General features: G+C 41.6%; 1 protein-coding gene across 1 annotated transcript in view; it reads right to left on the bottom strand.

Moving 5' to 3' along the window:
- TBC1D8B (TBC1 domain family member 8B) overlaps positions 1–17,764 on the bottom strand; it is a 98,553-nt gene that overhangs the window by 60,926 nt on the left and 19,863 nt on the right. The window contains exons 3-5 of the mRNA XM_089684929.1: positions 13,462–13,580; positions 10,411–10,636; positions 4,060–4,300 (exon numbers count right to left, since the gene is read on the bottom strand). Coding sequence (XP_089541055.1) covers positions 4,060–4,300; positions 10,411–10,636; positions 13,462–13,580 — 586 coding nt within the window. The remainder of the gene's footprint in view (positions 1–4,059; positions 4,301–10,410; positions 10,637–13,461; positions 13,581–17,764) is intronic.

Here is a 17,764-nt window from a genome sequence, read left to right as displayed (position 1 = left end):
CTTCCCTGCACGTTATCTGGGAGTGTTCTTTCACTCAGGACCTGTTGAGGGCCTTGGAACCAGAACTCAAGGACTTTGTGCCACAGGCAGCCATCACACACTTTGGTGCGTTGAACGGACTTTTCTGTGGGACTTTTACCCTGGAGGACATTGACGGAGCCTGGCAGGCACTGTGTTGTTTCAAGGATGCTTTATGGTGCGCCAGGAAGCGCCTCATCCACCAGCAGGAGAGGATGTCCATTGAGGACTGTCGAGCACTGGTCCACAGTCTGCTCAGAGACTATAACTTGATGGACTTTGAGGAAGAGGATGTCTGAAGATCTCCCCTTCCCCCTACTCTCCCTTGTGTGTCTTTGTCTTTTTAATAAAGCTTTGGGCCTGTAACCACGTTGGGCATCATAACGCAGAGTGAATGTACTTATTGTATGATTGGAACTGTATTGTTATGTGGTGTATTTATGCGCTCCTTTGCAGTACAGGGTGGAATGTACCCTGATTCAGTATCTTGTTTTTTTTATGCTTATGTAAAAAATAAAGTATATTTCTCAAAAAAATAAAAAAAATGGTACAAATTTCGGATGCTAGGGCCATAATTCAAAGTTAACTCTAAAATGATGAGCTCTAAAAACTTTTAGATCATTTATGCCTGAGGTTGAAATTTCATAAATTGTGAAAAATCAGACCCTGGCGATGACCTTGAGCAGTAGGATAAAAATAACTCTCACATCACTTTGTTCCAATAATGGAACATGAGGCATTAATGGGTTAAAGTGTCACCCATTGAGAATTTTGGGTACCATAGGTTTTTTGGGGGGGGAATATCATGGGTGCATGAAATTTTAAGACTTGACATGTTTGGTATCCATTTACTCAAGGTAACCCCATCCTTTTGTTTTCTTAAAAAAAAAAGGTATTATATTGTGTGCATTTGCAACAGAATTCACTATAGTATATTTTTCCTAAAAATCTGTTTTATCAACAGGTGCACAAATATCTACAATGCCTCTGCTTTCAGAAAACATATCATATTCTGAGAGTTTTAAGTAATTACATAGCCCAAAATGTAGATTTTTACATTTATGCAAATGAAAACTTGCTCTAGAGGGGAACTAGCTAATGTGACCACTTTTTGGGAATGTAGCTTTATTATTATTATTATACAAGATTTATATAGCGCCAACAGTTTGCTCAGCGCTTTACAATATAACGGGAGACAATACAGTTCAATACAAGAGGGTTAGGAGGACCCTGCTCCTTGAAGCTTACAATCTAAGATACTGAGTTATGCAATGTGAATGAAACTTAACTGTGCAGAGTTCAGGTATAAGTCATTAACTCACTCTCATGGATGTGTATTCCTTAAACTGCAATTCGGACCATTTAGGACAGTGGTTCTCAACCTTTCTAATGCCGCGACCCCTTAATACAGTTCCTCATGTTGTGGTGACCCCCAACCATAAAATTATTTTCATTGCTACTTCATAACTGTAATTTTGCAGTGGGAGGAGTAGTGCCATGTCATTGGTGTCAGTGGAAGGAGTAGTGCCCCATCACTGATGTCAGTGGGATGAATAGTGCCCCATTGTTGGTATCAGTGGGAGGAATAGTGCCCCATCGTTGGTATCAGTGGGAGGAATAGTGCCCCATCACTGATGTCAGTGGGATGAATAGTGCCCCATCATTGGTATCAGTGGGAGGAATAGTGCCCCATCGTTGGTATCAGTGGGAGGAATAGTGCCCCATCACTGATGTCAGTGGGATGAATAGTGCCCCATCACTGGTGTCAGTGGGAGGAATAGTGCCCCATCACTGGTGTCAGTGGGAGGAATAGTGCCCCATCACTGATGTCAGTGGGATGCATAGTGCCCCACCGTTGGTATCAGTGGGATGCATAGTGCCCCACCGTTGGTATCAGTGGGAGGAATAGTGCCCCATCGTTGGTGTCAGTGGGAGGAATAGTGCCCCATCGTTGGTGTCAGTGGGAGGAATAGTGCCCCATCGTTGGTGTCAGTGGGAGGAATAGTGCCCCATCGTTGGTGTCAGTGGGAGGAATAGTGCCCCATCGTTGGTGTCAGTGGGAGGAATAGTGCCCCATCGTTGGTGTCAGTGGGAGGAATAGTGCCCCATCGTTGGTGTCAGTGGGAGGAATAGTGCCCCATCGTTGGTGTCAGTGGGAGGAATAGTGCCCCATCGTTGGTGTCAGTGGGAGGAATAGTGCCCCATCGTTGGTGTCAGTGGGAGGAATAGTGCCCCATCGTTGGTATCAGTGGGAGGAATAGTGCCCCATCGTTGGTATCAGTGGGAGGAATAGTGCCCCATCGTTGGTGTCAGTGGGAGGAATAGTGCCCCATCGTTGGAGTCAGTGGGAGGAATAGTGCCCCATCATTGGTGTCAGTGGGAGGAGTAGTGCCCCATCATTGGTGTCAGTGGGGGGAGTAGTGCCCCATCATTGGTGTCAGTGGGGGGAGTAGTGTTCCATCACTGGTGTCAGTGGGGGGAGTAGTGCCCCATCACTGGTGTCAGTTGGAGGAGTAGTGCTCCATCACTGGTGTCAGTGGGAGGAATAGTGCCACATCATTGGTGTCAGTGGGAGGAATAGTGCCCCATCATTGGTGTCAGTGGGGGGAGTAGTGCCCCATCATTGGTGTCAGTGGGGGGAGTAGTGCCCCATCATTGGTGTCAGTGGGAGGAATAGTGCCCCATCACTGGTGTCAGTGGGGGGAGTAGTGCCCCATCACTGGTGTCAGTGGGAGTAGTGCCCCATCACTGGTGTCAGTGGGAGGAATAGTGCCACATCATTGGTGTCAGTGGGAGGAATAGTGCCCCATCATTGGTGTCAGTGGGAGGAATAGTGCCCCATCATTGATGTCAGTGTGGTGGAGGGGAGAATAGTGCCCCATCATTGGGGTCAGGGGGGGGGGAAAATAGTGCCCTATCGTTGGTGTCAGTGGGGGGAGGAATAGTGCCCCATCGTTGGTGTCAGTGGGGGGAGGAATAGTGCCCCATCGTTGGTGTCAGTGGGGGGAGGAATAGTGCCCCATCGTTGGTGTCAGTGGGGGGAGGAATAGTGCCCCATCGTTGGTGTCAGTGGGGGGAGGAATAGTGCCCCATCGTTGGTGTCAGTGGGGGGAGGAATACTGCCCCATCGTTGGTGTCAGTGGGGGGAGGAATACTGCCCCATCGTTGGTGTCAGTGGGGGGAGGAATAGTGCCCCATCGTTGGTGTCAGTGGGGGGAGGAATAGTGCCCCATCGTTGGTGTCAGTGGGGGGAGGAATAGTGCCCCATCGTTGGTGTCAGTGGGGGGAGGAATAGTGCCCCATCGTTGGTGTCAGTGGGGGGAGGAATACTGCCCCATCGTTGGTGTCAGTGGGGGGAGGAATACTGCCCCATCGTTGGTGTCAGTGGGGGGAGGAATAGTGCCCCATCGTTGGTGTCAGTGGGGGGAGGAATAGTGCCCCATCGTTGGTGTCAGTGGGGGGAGGAATAGTGCCACATCGTTGGTGTCAGTGGGGGGAGGAATAGTGCCACATCGTTGGTGTCAGTGGGGGGAGGAATAGTGCCCCATCCGCTTAGGGGTGGACAGCCAATACATCTCATCCAGTCCTGTAAGCACTGCAAGCGGCCGTGGTTTTGGATTTGACATGCAAGATATATTATGTACTTTTAATATGCGAGTTGTTATAACATTAATAAACTGTTTGAATATTGCTGCACTTCTTAGATGGCGCTTCCCTGTCTTTCTAAATCGCACTGCATTCCTGTTCAAATTGCATGCAATTCTTTGCAGTGAGATTTGAGCCCATTCATTTTATATTGGCTCAAATTGCACCACAAAAGGTATCGGTACTCAGTATCTGCGAGTACTTGACCGAACGTATTGGTACAGTATGTGTACTCGTTGGTAAAAAAAACGCTATTGGTGCAACCCTAATTTTCTCATTCTAAGACTAGGATCAAACAATGTAACAGTAAAAAACAGTAGGAGGAAGCAATAAGGATCTCAAAGATAGTTGAAAAGTTACAGGTCCCATGCAAATTTATTTAATGATAATGATTACCTTTTTGTGATTTGCAGGGGATCATTGAGTATTGGATCATTTTCAAATGTTTCTTTATCAAAAAGTCTTCTGATAGCATAGCTGGCCAGTTGTTCCATTAGGAGGAATGTTTCATTAATGTGCAAAAACATAGAGAAATAATGGTCCTCCCCCTGAGAGCAAACATGGATACTCTCTGTGAGCAGAACAGTAGAGGTCTTCTCCAGTCTGGAGATCTCATCCCATGAGATGATCAGCTTAACTGGAGTAGAACAATACACATAAACAAATCAACAGCTTACAAATCTTTGTGTATAACATTACTATTTTTTTTTTTCAACAAGTATAATTTTTAGATCAGACAGAGAAGATATCACACCTCACATAATGTAATATGTACTTAGCAGGGACTACATTGCAGAACAACCAAATATAAAATGCAAATCAATATGCTTACAAGTGCCTCATTTTTGCAAGATGAAAATCGACTGCTTTCATTTATTATGCAGAAAAAATTAAAGAGCAAAGACAGGAATGATTCCAACAACTGGACATTTCTCACTGCATCCTAAACATTTAAAACAACCCCTACACATAAAGCACCTGCCGTAAATCAAATATAAAGACTATAATTATAAAAGGCCAAACAAATTTATTGCAGAGTTTAGACTCCCTGTCAGGTTTTTACTGTATTTCCATACTATGGAGATTTACCCTATCTGTCCTGTTGACCACTATATGTGAAATATAAAATTAGGGAAAATCCAACATTTTCAGCTGTCACCAGAACAGGAATAAACTGCATAACAGGGGGTCTACCCTCTCAGAGTGGCATAAAAAAAAAACCTGACAGGGATTTTATCCATCCTTTACCCTATCCAAAATGAAAAGAGAAAAAAAAATTGTTGGGCTTTAGATACACAAGTGTGTTTTACTTTCAAGAACTTGATTTATGCCTGATACAATCAAAGTCATTTCGGTAATATTTGTCCTGCAATTGATCCTGTGACTACAACTCTCCTCACTCCAACTTTCCAAGGTCATTGCAATGATTATCAGAACTTTACCCTACAGCAGGGGCCTCCAAACTGTGGCCCTTTGCTTGGCTTTATCTGGCCTGCGGGGCACTATTCCCTCCACTGATATGTGAAAGTATTACTTCCACTGACACCACAGACGGGGCACTATTCCTCCCACTAACACAATGGAGTGCTTTTCTTTCACTGACACCAGAGACTGGAACTAATTCTCCATCTGATACCAATGATAGGGACACCAATGATGGGACACTATTCCTTCCAATGACAGCAATGATGTATTTTTTTTTTTCTCCCACTGACCACCAAAGCTATGGTATTGTTTACTCGCATCGATGCTAGGCCATTTTCTACTCCCACTGGCTACAGTATGGCTCCCCTAAAGTTTGAAGGGCAGTAAACTAGCCCTTTGTTTTGAAAGTTTGACTCTTGCCCTGGAGATCAAAGTTGGGACAGCAGCTGCAATATGCGTTGGTAGCACTTCTCATTCAAACAAGCTGCAGAAACAACTTTGAACATAAGTTTCCCTTTTCATTTTAAAATGGGATACTTTCAGTAAAATATTGTTAAACTAGACAATGTATTGGAATGTTCTACTTGTGCTTTGCTACCTTTCAAGTGTATTCAGATAAGATCTTTCCCTGAACACTTCCATTACATATCCTGGGAGTCAAACATGAAAAAGTTCTGTCTTTTTTCCCCAATTATAATTTGTATATACTTTGGAAGACTTTTCTTAAGTCTTAAATCCCTGACTGATACATCTGAACACCAGGCAAACTACACAGTTTAAATAAAGATTATCCAGCCTGGTCTAGAACCAGCTTCAGCCTCACTTTGCTCTTCCCTCCTCTCGGGACACTCACAATTGGACAGCACTGAGCAAAAAAGCAAAACAAGATTGATTTACAGTGTTCTTCCCTCTCCTAGTCTCAATACAACACAAAACCAACAAGACATTTTTTTTTTATTAACTTAATATTTTTTTTAATAATCCATAACCATTTTTTTAATATCTGCTCTGAACTTGGCTTTAAGCCACCCACAAAGATCTTTTCCCACTGCATATAGACAATTTACTACAGCAGTTCGATAAAGACTTGTAAGAGAACTCAAGACTCACACAGGGGTTTGCTTACTAAAATGGAGAGTGCAAAATCAGACTCACTTCTGCAGAGAAACCAATCAGCTTCCAGGTTTTATTGCCAAAGCTTAATTGTACAAGCTGAGATTAGAAGCTGATTGGTTCATATGCAGAAGTGAGCCTGAATCTGCACTCTCCAGCTTTAGTAAATAAACCCCTTAGAGTCTGAGAAGTTCAAGATTGCTTTTCCGAAGTTATTCTTTTTGTCAATGCAATGTATGATAATAATACATGTATTATACATGAACTCCCTCATCATGTTGTCTAGAAAGGTTTACTCTCAATATAAATGTTTTGCCCCACAAAGCAACAGTTTTTCTTTTACCCTCCTTCACTCCCAACATACCAAACACACACATACTCTCCTTTCCATTGTTCCTTGGCAGGGAGTAGGCAATGTTGCCTTATGTAAGTTAGGAGTTACTCAAGTTATAGAGGAGCTTACACTTGGCTTTACACACTTCCCCATGTGACAATGCTGCTGCTTGGTGATTGGCTGAGTGCTGTCACATGCTCCTTCATACCTGAAAGCACTTTAAAGGAGAAGTATGGCCAAAGCTCGTTTGGTTCTACTTCTTCTATAGATCACAGGAGTGCATTTCATTCTGCACTCCTGTGACCTGGTTTCAGCTAGAGCCTGCTGTCAGCTCACTCACAGAGCCAGTCCAGGCCGGTGGTTTGCATTAAATCTATAGGCTTTTCGGACCAATGTTGCAGTCACCTAGGTGAGTATGAATGTTTATTTCTCAGAATCCCAAACTTCTCTTTTAATGTATTCTGGGTATTTTCATCATGCCAGGCATCTGAAAAGAGTGGCAGGGGAACAAAAGAAAGATGAGCAAGTGTTGATGGTTTGCTTTAAATCTATAGACTGACATTTAAAGGCTACCCTTTAAGTGGTTTGCACAGCAGCTAACAAACATAATTGATTGACTGAATATTAATCTAATGCATACTTAATGTCTGAAATGTTATTATTACCCTGTTGAGGATAAATTCATTGATGACCTCCCTTTCGGCCCCCTCCCCAATCAATTATTTTTAGTGCTGAGGCAGCCAGTTACCTTTGATGGGGAATTTCATATTTCCTTTTTATTGTCTCACAATATCTTAGAATGAATTCTAAGCCTGGTTATCTTAGATGACTTCCCACTATAGGAATTTTAAAGTGCAAGTAAAAGCAAATCCTAACTAGCTCTAAACCTACACTCTAAGTCTAATCTATCTAGCCCTGTAAAGAACAAAAAAAATCACTATACCTACCTGTTCTGCAGCCACTCCGGTCCGGTCTTGGGACCAGCTGTCAGCGGCGGCTTCACTGTGCAGGAGAGGAAGCCCCATAGTAACTCTATAGGTAACATTACTTCCCAGCCATTGTCGGTTCTCTCCTGCACACAGAGAGTGCCCCTGGAGATCGCACCGGAGCAGCTGCAGAACAGGTAAGTATAGTGATTTTTGCTCTACAGGGCTAGATAAATCAGACTTAGAATGTGGCTGAGTAGGTTTAGTGTTCCTTAGGTTTTAACTTTACTTCCACTTTAAGGTCTCTCTCTCTAAAAGGTAATGTTGCTCCCGATTGGTCAAATGCTACCAACTACTCCTGTATATACTACAGCTAAAACTTATAATAGTTAGTCCTCTAACAGAACTGTGATAAGCATGTCTGCCCCAGATCTTCTGCAAAACAGTTGGAAAATGGGTGGAGACCCTTGGAAGAGCATCTATGTTCTACCTGTAGCTAAGTATTTTGTTACATTTCCCAGTATTATTACATTTGTTATCTTCATCTGTCATTAATTAAATGTTATTCATACAAGCGTTTGTGTGATCTCTCTTTGCACATAACATTTTGTGAATAAACCCCCAAAAACGTAAACTATCACTTAACTGTGATGAAACACCTTTGAAGGGCAAAGCAAGCATGAATATGCAGGGGTTATCCCAGTAAAAGTTAAGGGTAAGTTTAGGGTGAGAGGGTTAAGTTGTTAGCTTCCATTGTAAATTAGGGGATAAGTTCAGGTTTGAGTGCTGGTAAAACCATGTGGAATAACACACAAAATGCACAATGACATTTGTACCATTACAGTAAAGGGTGTTAAACCTGAAAATGCATGTAAAAGCAGATCACATGCAGGCTACTTTAACAGATGAACATTCAACCATATTGCATTATTTATGTGAATGGAGATCTGTTTTATGTTTGTCATGTGCTTTAAATGCATATAAAATGCTCAAAAACACTGCTCCATAGAGCACTACTACATAGAGCTTTAAAATGCATGTAAACCGTATCAGTGATACTTTATTAATGCATTCCTTTTTCAGTAATAATCCTTAACATGTTCCTTCGCATTCAGTAACATTCATGTTAATCAGCAAATAATTGGTAATCCTGTGAGTCCCTTTCTATTCCTGGAGCTTTCTGACTACGCTATGGATGAAAACAGATCAGTGCTGGTGTGCTCAGTTTGTGTCCCTCAGCTTCTACTGGACACCCTGGGGATGCATGTTGTGCTTCTTGTTCTGTAGTCAAGACCACAGCTGACCACGGGTCACAGGTCACTTTCGGCAGGCAGTTCTGCTGCCAAACACAACCTATACAAGTGGTGCTGCACTGAATCCTCTCTGCAACTATGTGTAATGCACACAGCTGCGTTGTGACGCAGCAGCTTTTCAATGGTTAACATAGGCATTGAAGAGGCAACATATGGCCTCTGTGCCACCGATAAAATACCTGAGAGGTGGCAGTGACAGCTGTAAAAAAGTTCCCTTGCCAGTCTGAGCCTGAATCTGTTCAGATGGCAGCAATATTTTGTTGCAGACTTATGGTGCAATATCCTGTACAAGTGCAGTAGTGGCAGTACAGACTAGTCATTACTGCACATGTGCTGCACAGTCGCCATATTGTGATGTCAGAAATATAACAGCGAGATCCCACGCATGCATGATAGATAGTGAACAGTGTGTAATGCCACTACTCTGCATCTGCAGAAACCTGATGCTATATTTCTGACATCACAATATGGTGGCAGTATTACAAGTGCAGTAGCAACTTCAGAGATCTTACTCTGCCATACAAGCATGATAAAGCATGGCCTTTTTCCATGCATCACTACACCCGCTACAGCTCATGTGTGGGGCCAAAATGGCCACAACAGACAAGCACTACTGCACATGTATGGTCACCATATTTCTCAAAAATAGAAGAGCCATGTCATGGGTCCTGTAAGCAGCCACCCACCATATTAGAAGGAACCCAGTCCAAGGAGTTATTATTTGGCCCTTTCTAAATGAATTTTTTTAATTAACTTAAACTTATATTATTTGTCTTTAACCATATAATTGAATGTGTATCCTGTATTTCTATTAGAGCAAAGTTTGCATTTCGACACAAAACCCGAAGGGGAAGCAATACATATCACCTAGGTTGACGGATTGAGCCTAATCTAGTCTCCATTTTTTCAAAGTATACATGAACCTGAACATTGATGTATGGTCTAAAACTTATACAAATTTCATTTGTAATTTAACAGATCTATTCCTTAAAGTATCTAACAGGGAAACAAAAAACACAATTTCACTTTCTATATTTTTTTTTTAAATATAAGTATAGGATACAAAACAGCACTTTTCAAATAGACCATTGCAATAAAAGATTCACTCAAGCCATTAAAAATTTACATTGTCAAAGATTACATGTTATATTGTCATGACCACAGAAATATATAAGCCCATGCATGAGCATTATATTAATTCATCCAGAAAATATATGGATTGTAGTAAAAGCACTACAATCCATATATTGCCTATGCGTGGGCTATGATATTTCTGTAGTCGTGACCTTATCACGTGCAACTTCTTAACAACGTTGTACATTTTTAAATTAAACTACACAAAGTGAGTCTTCTCATGTCTTCTTTAATTGCCAACACTGAAACTTTAAAATTAAAAAGTAAAAGTAAAATAGCTGAAAATACAGTTCTATCTTCCTTTTAACCAAGTGCAGCCTGTGAGGACCTCACCGGAGAAATCGAAGCTTACAGCACAGCATTTCTAGAACATTGCACCTTTTGCTATCTCAACTATTATTTTGAGCTATCTAGTTAATAAACATATTATGTCCTACAAGCTTCCCCACAAATCCACATTACTTCAGTTAGCATCTTGCTTTTCCTTGGTATAAGTACTTACTCTCAGCTCCCAGCAGAAAGGAGTAGAAACTTATGAAGTTGGTACTGAGGTATAACCATCCCTGACAAGGCACTCTCCCCCTCCAGTAACTGCATGAGTAGTAAGTCACCAGCTTCTCCTGGTCTGGCAATCCAAAGCATTTTTCAAATTTCAACAGTGCTTCACGAAATTTTTCAGGATCCTCTTCTTTTACAAATGAGCCCTTTCCTTCTTCAGCAATGAGCCCCTGGAAGATAAGCAGTAAATTGCATTTGGACATTTCACAAATTTTAAAAGCTATTCTTACCTATAGCTATTCTTACCTTTAGCTATTCTCTAAATCTTATTTTTAAAAAATATTTTTCCCAACGCATCTACAGTGCCCTTATCTGAAGTGACCCTTTCCATTCCCTAAAGCTTGTAAACATAGTGACACCTATGTGTACCCATTTCCCCCATTTTTTTAGCCTAAGCAGACTAAAGCCTCTTGTACACTGCAGCTTGAAAAAGTTCAGTACAACATTTATTTTACTGATCTAAAATGTAGCCCATTGTCTACAATGTGCCTGTACACACAGGCGTGTAAACAAGCTCTGTGAATAGAATAAAAAGAGAAAACAAAATTGAAAAATCAGCGTTCCTGGTCAGTATTTGCACAGGAACATACAAATGTGCGCAAATATGCGCATTTATTTATTTATTACAGGTACTTATATAGCGCCGTCAATTTACGCAGCGCTTTACATATATATTGTACATTCACATCAGTCCCTAACCCTCAAGGGGCATACAATCTAAGATCCCTAATTTACATCCATATATACACATACTAGGGCCAATTTAGACAGGAGCCAATTCACCTACCAGCATTTAGGAGTACCCAGAGGTAACCCACGCAGGCACAGGAAGAACATGCAAACCCTGGGCAGGTGGTGCCGTGGCTGGGATTCGAACCAACGACCCTAGTACTGCCAGGCGGAAGTGCTAACCAATTAGCCACTGTGCTGCCCATGAACATAACTACTAATGGATTCTGCATAGGAGTGTATTGTGCGTGTGAATACGTGCAAAACAAACATCTGAAATTATGTCCAGAAATGCTGATGCTCAAACAGCAGTACCGTGTGCAAGAGACCTAAACATTGTTAGTGAGAGGAAAGGGAGTGAGAGGTACCAAGCAGCCACTGATTCAGTAAAATCACTTTATTAGGAAATAAAAACAGTAGATATTGCGCTCACAAATGTCTATACATGCCCGCATGTAGAAGTAAGGCAGCTCTAGGGTCAGGGAGTGATGATCATATCCTCCTGGAAGCCACTGATGGATGGAAGGAAGCCTGTGCAGTCTCCCATGGAGCCGCCAATAGGAACCCTTCAGGAATTGTCAAGCAAACAGTCAATGACGCAGAAGCCAATCAGAGACACGTTTCAAAGGCAAGACCCCACCTTCATCTTCAGTCTGAAGCAGCTACCTGGAAGATATGATCATCGTTCCTTGACCCTGGAACTACCTTACTTCTACATGTGAGCATGCATAGACATTTGTGAATGCAATATCGACTATTTGTATTCCTAATAAAGTGATTTTACTACACAAGTGGCACCTCTCCCTCCCTTCCCTCTCTCTTTTGCAGCCTTGGGGTTCCCAGCCTGTCTGAGAAGGCAACCTTGTCCAGCTAGCTGAAGCAAAGCTCCATTAGTTAATTAACACCAGCCCACACCTCCGGGATTTTTTGCATTTGCTACTGTCATCTGTTTGTTGTGACTTGTTGCTAATTTGTTAGGCAATTTTACACACTGCATCTAAGGCTAAGGCTCCATTCACACTTGTAGGACTCCAAAGTTGCATGATTTTGGAGTGAAACTTTGATGCAACTTTGGATGGGTACAACAATGTCGTACCCACTATTGCACCACTGTTGCATGTAAAACTTTCAGATACGACTTAACATTGATGTCTATGGCCCTCAAGTTGCATGAAAGTTGGACCAAAGTAGTGCATGAACAACTTTAAAGTCTTTTCAACTTTAAGTCGCACATATATGAATGGTTATCATTGGAAAACACGGGGTACAACTTGTCATGCAACTCTGATGTCCAAAGTTGCATGACAAGTCGCATAAGTGTGACTGTAGTCTTACTCATCACTTTCTCTATTAGATTATTCAGCCTCCAGATGCCAGCAGGCTGATTTTCTGTCAATATTAGGACATCTATTACAGATCTCCATACACTATCTAATCTAATTGGATATAATAATCCAGCAAGAAGAGCGCTGAGATTAGCTGTTCTGTTTCACTTAAACACTATTAGTGGCTGTGTCAACAGGCCCTAATGGGCATCCTCAAACATCAATTGGCTTCTTAAAGCACATAGAATATATTGTAAGTACATTTGACCTGAAACTGATCCACATTTCATCTGCTTCAAGCTGATTCTGCATACCTATAGATTTTGAGGGGAAGCCCATCAACACTGACCCTTACTGATATTCAAATATTGACTTTCTGCCAAGTGAACAGCTTTAGCCCTCATCCCCAGCTCTAAACACTATCCTTGGAGCTGAGGTATGCAGAAAGTAGTGAAACATGATTGTCACGGGAAGGGTAAATGAATCTTTGAAGTGTGGTCTATGAGTGATTGCTTGACATTACTATCTTAATGCTATCTGAAAGGCAAGATGGCTACACTCAGTTGGGTCTCAGAGGATAGACTGGAGCAGTTTCTGTTTAAAGATCATGCACCAATGAGTTGTTTATAAGCTAAACAGTTCAGATCTTACTGCAGTTTCTGTATAATCAATGGTAAAGGAAAGTGTTGCCTTAAATTCAATGTTACATAGTTAGTCTGGCTGAAAAAAGACAAAAGTCCATCCAGTTCAACCATTAAAAAACAAACAAATGTAAATTGTTAGTGAGGCTATATGCAATAGGCTATCAGGGTAACATTGCAAAGAAAATAAAAGGAAAATGATTTGACTTCACTGTGGTCTCTACTGTGTTATATATATATATGCAAGCAATTACCTCTAGTATTTGTAACTGAACAAATGTTAATTAAAAATATACCTACCCTGATTTTGCCTTGCACAAAACTGGTGATGTCATCACTTGAGTCAAATACTGACAACGTCTTCATAACATTTTGTTCCAGCCACTGCCAGTGCTTTAAAATCTCATCTCGGCTAGCGCCTTAAAGAAAAAAAAAAAAAAGAATGAGGTTGCCAAAAATTAATTTGTATTTGGCTGCAATAAATTGGTACATAAAATCATGCAATGTGTGGTGTCCTAACAGACCTTGGTTATTAAAATGACCCTTATTACCAGGGTGTGTGGTGTCTTTACATACTTATCAATTGTTTTTTGTGAATGAGTAACCAAGGGTACTCATTCACATGGGGGTAGGGCTTCCAGATGCTAATAATCGCCCCATCAACAGACTGCCAAAATGTAATTTGATGGTTTATATTAGTTTTCCTGTTGCATCCAAGCTCACATTTGTTGAAGAGATCCTGTCACTAGCCTACTAATTCAAATATTCACATAAAAATACATGTGCATTTACCATATTTTATGCATGCTATTTACTTGTAAAAGTCTCCTTTGTGAAGACATCTAAAAACCCTGCGGCTGCTACCAGGTGCTACAATCTTGGATGCAACAAAAGGCCTATTGAAAGAGACTTAAAAAAATGATGTAAGGAAAACACTTCAGGTGCGCATGGAAATACTCGATTTTTTCATGCTTTTACTTGCATTTTTTAATATGTTGTCAGGGTCTGTTAAGTATTCTGTGCCAGAACCATCTTTCATGTGTGCGTTTACACAAGCTTTGTTTTACAAATATGCATTAAATATAGATTTCACTCTTAAAGGATTCCCAGGGAACTAAGGGAAAGCACAGATGAAAAGGTCACCTTCCAGTCACTGTCTCTGACTAAAATCTCAGATCATGCATTATGTGTTACTAAAAATACATAGACTTTTTATTGAACAGAACCACATATATTATCAAATTTAGGGAACATTTACAAAGCTTTCAGGAACAGATGAATACTGATCAGTACACTCTTTCAAATTGTGGTGGAGGATGAAGCTGCTGGTATTTGAATAATACACACAAATCACAAAACTTGTATCCATGAAGATCACTTCAAGTAAATTGTCTTTAAAATGATAACATAGGGCATTAGGACCTCTTGCACACTGCAGCTTGAACAAGCTCAGTACGGTGTTATTTTCTAACTGATCTGAAATGCAGCCCATTGTTTACAATGTGCCTGTGCACACAGATTCATAAACAACTGCTGCATATTCTTGAGTAAAAAAAATAAACAAAATGTGTGTTCCTGGTCATTATTTTGCAACGGAACATGGAAATATGCACATAATAGCATAAATATTCATGGCTTTTGCCCAAGAATGTATTGTGCACACAAATGCTCACAAAATTAAGTGCAAAACAAATGCCTGCAATTATGGCCACAAATGCTGATACTCAAAACATCAGTACTATGTGCAAGAGGCCTTAAAGGAGAAGTTCACTTTTGGAACATGTTACCCATTTTTAGGATGGAACGTGTGACATGTTCCCATAGCTGCAACCATGCCCCCCCCCCCCCCCTCCCTCTGACAGATAGTACAGGGAGAAGTTTCCCTGTGCTATCTGTCAAATTTGAAAACAGTGCAGCCGTGCGGGGTTCCGCCCACATGGCCATGTCATTAATTCACAGACTTCCGTGAAAGAATGAACTGCAAGTCTTGACAGCCTTAGCGGCTGGGGGCTTGTAGTTTTCAATGAACTACCATGGCGGGGTGTACGAGCAAGCAGATATTCTGACAGGTCTGCAGGAGACCTGCATGGCACCAGCGATCTACTGATTGAGAGTGCAATTCTTTCCAGGCTCCTCTGGACAAAAATAAATGCACATTTTTTTACCTGCAAAAAAATGTGCATTTATTATTTTTGTACAAAAGGTGAACTTATCCTTTAAGGTGATTGTAACAGCAAAAGGTTTACCATTCATGCAGCTTCCCCCCATCCCCTTTATATTCACCTGAGCATGATCCAGTGATGTACATGAAAGCCAAGACTCTGTCAGCTCTCTCACATCTTATTGGCTTAGAGCCATTGGTTCCTGCTGCTGTCAGTCAATCACAGTCAGTGAGCAGGGAGCAAGTTGGGGGCAGCAGCAAGCCACGCTCTGTGAGTCTTAGGGCTCGTTCACACTAGGCTGTTTTGCCAACGCTTGCCAAACGCCCCTATAGCGTTTGGCAAGCGTTGGTCCGGCGTTTGCGGAGCGTTATTAACGCTCGGCAAACGCTCCGCAGACGCCGCATGCGCGGTTTAGCGGCCGTTGCTAGGCGTTTGCCGAGCGTTAATAACGCCCCACAAACGCCTATAATGCAGTTTGAGTGGTGTTACCGCTCCGCAAACGCCCCGCAACCGCGTCGCAACCGCACCGCAAACGCCGGCCGGGCGTTTGCGGAGCGGCACCATAGACGAGAATAGGAGGCTTCAAAGCCTCCTGACTCGTCCAGAGGCGTCTGTTTTGCCGCGACGCGACGCAAACGCTCCCGTTAGAACAGCACCATGTGCTGTAATGTGCAGAATTGGCAGAGGCGTTTGGGAAGCGGTAAAAACGCTTCCCAAACGCCTCTCTGCCGCCTGCACACAAGGCTAGTGTGAACGTAGCCTTAAGGACACACAGAGGTGGCTCAGGAGCAAGAAAGCACAAGTGCCCCCAGAGCAAGCAGCTTGCTATGATGGCACTTGGCGGCGGGGGATGAACCAAGAAGAGTGCCAGAGGGGGACCCAAGAAGAGACGGATCAGGGCTGCTCTGTGCTAAATCATTGCACAGAGCATGTAAGTATGCCATGTCTTTTATTTAAAAAAAATACAGAATTAATCTAATTAAATAGTAAAGTGAGGAAAACTAAAAGCGGTTTCATCTTCTCTATAATATCAGTTTTTATACAGACATATCTGTGAATCTTATTAATCAAATGTATATGAAAATAATTTGTATCTGAAAGTTTCCGACCCTTTAAACCTGTTACCGAGCAAAGGTTTACATCCTAATGTAACGTGGCTCATATTATACCGCATGTAAAGAGATACACTGGAAATCAAGCTGAAACAAACAACAAGGATACTAATACAGGGAAGATTCATTTCAGCATTCCCTCCTTACAGGAAACCCCCACCCACTCACATCTAAGATGCAAGCAGGACTCAATGCTGCAATGTGTGGGTGAGTTCTGCGGAGGGAAGACCAGTACAAGTGCCAAGAATTACATGAAGAATTTCTTCTACAACAGCATCCAAGAAACAGTTCATGAAGCTGTACACTGAAATGGATTCCTCTGACGGGAACATGTGAAACGATGCTATGATCAACAGGACATAGAATAAATGATTCAATGTATTCTCCCTGTGCTGCTGAGGCCTCCTCCTTTCACAAAGGTCACACAAGAGCATTATAAACTGCCGCAGTGTTACAGAGCAGTGTGTTCAGAATAACAACCACGTCACCTCTCACACCTGTATACCACCTATGGAGCACAGCAATTTCAGCTATGGGCCTATTGTTTCGGCAATAACTTATCATAAAGTAATCATTTTTTTAGGACAAAAGAAGCCTTTTTTAATGATACTGCATTGCAAAAATTATCTTTCATGCAATCCATAAAAGAAAAAAAAAGAAAAAAAAATGTTTTCCCCATTTAAAAAAAAAAACACTAAAATAACAATTCTGGTACAAGGTATTGCAAAGTTATTTACAAATAAAATAAAGGCTTTTTCCAGTTTTGAGCTTTTTAACCAATTGCCTGCCTGAGGATTTACCCCCCTTCGTGACCAGGCCATTTTCTGCATTCGGCGCTGCGTTACTTTAACTGACAATTGCGTAGTCATGCAACGCTGCACCCAAATAAAATTAACGTCCTTTTTTTTCCCACGAATTGAGCTTTCTTTTGGTGGTATTTGATAGCCTGTGCAGTTTTTATTTTTTGTGCTATAAACATTTTGAAAAAAAAAAATTTTTTTTTACTTTTTGCTATTAAAATTTTCTAGTAAAAAAAATTTAAAAAGTCAAATTTCATCATAAATTTAGGCCAAAATGTATTGTGCTACATGTCTTTGCTAAAACAAAAATCTGAATACGTGTAAATAATTGGTTTATGTGAAAGTTACAGCGTTTACAAATGGTGGTATAGATAATGGGATTTTCTTTTTCTATTAGTAATGGCTGTGATCAGCGACTTTAAGTGGGACTGCGGTGGACATTCTGACACTGGGGGAGAACTAACTTGGTGTCACTGACATCTCCAATGACACCAATACAGTGATCAGTGCTAAAAAAGAAAAAAAGGAC

The sequence above is a fragment of the Staurois parvus genome, unplaced genomic scaffold (assembly GCF_062004578.1).
Source record: "Staurois parvus isolate SC_StPar_1 unplaced genomic scaffold, SC_StPar_1.0 ptg000361l, whole genome shotgun sequence".
NCBI lineage: Eukaryota > Metazoa > Chordata > Amphibia > Anura > Ranidae > Staurois > Staurois parvus.
The sequence above is the reverse complement of the archived record's forward strand: the minus strand, read 5'-3'. Positions and strand labels throughout refer to the sequence as shown.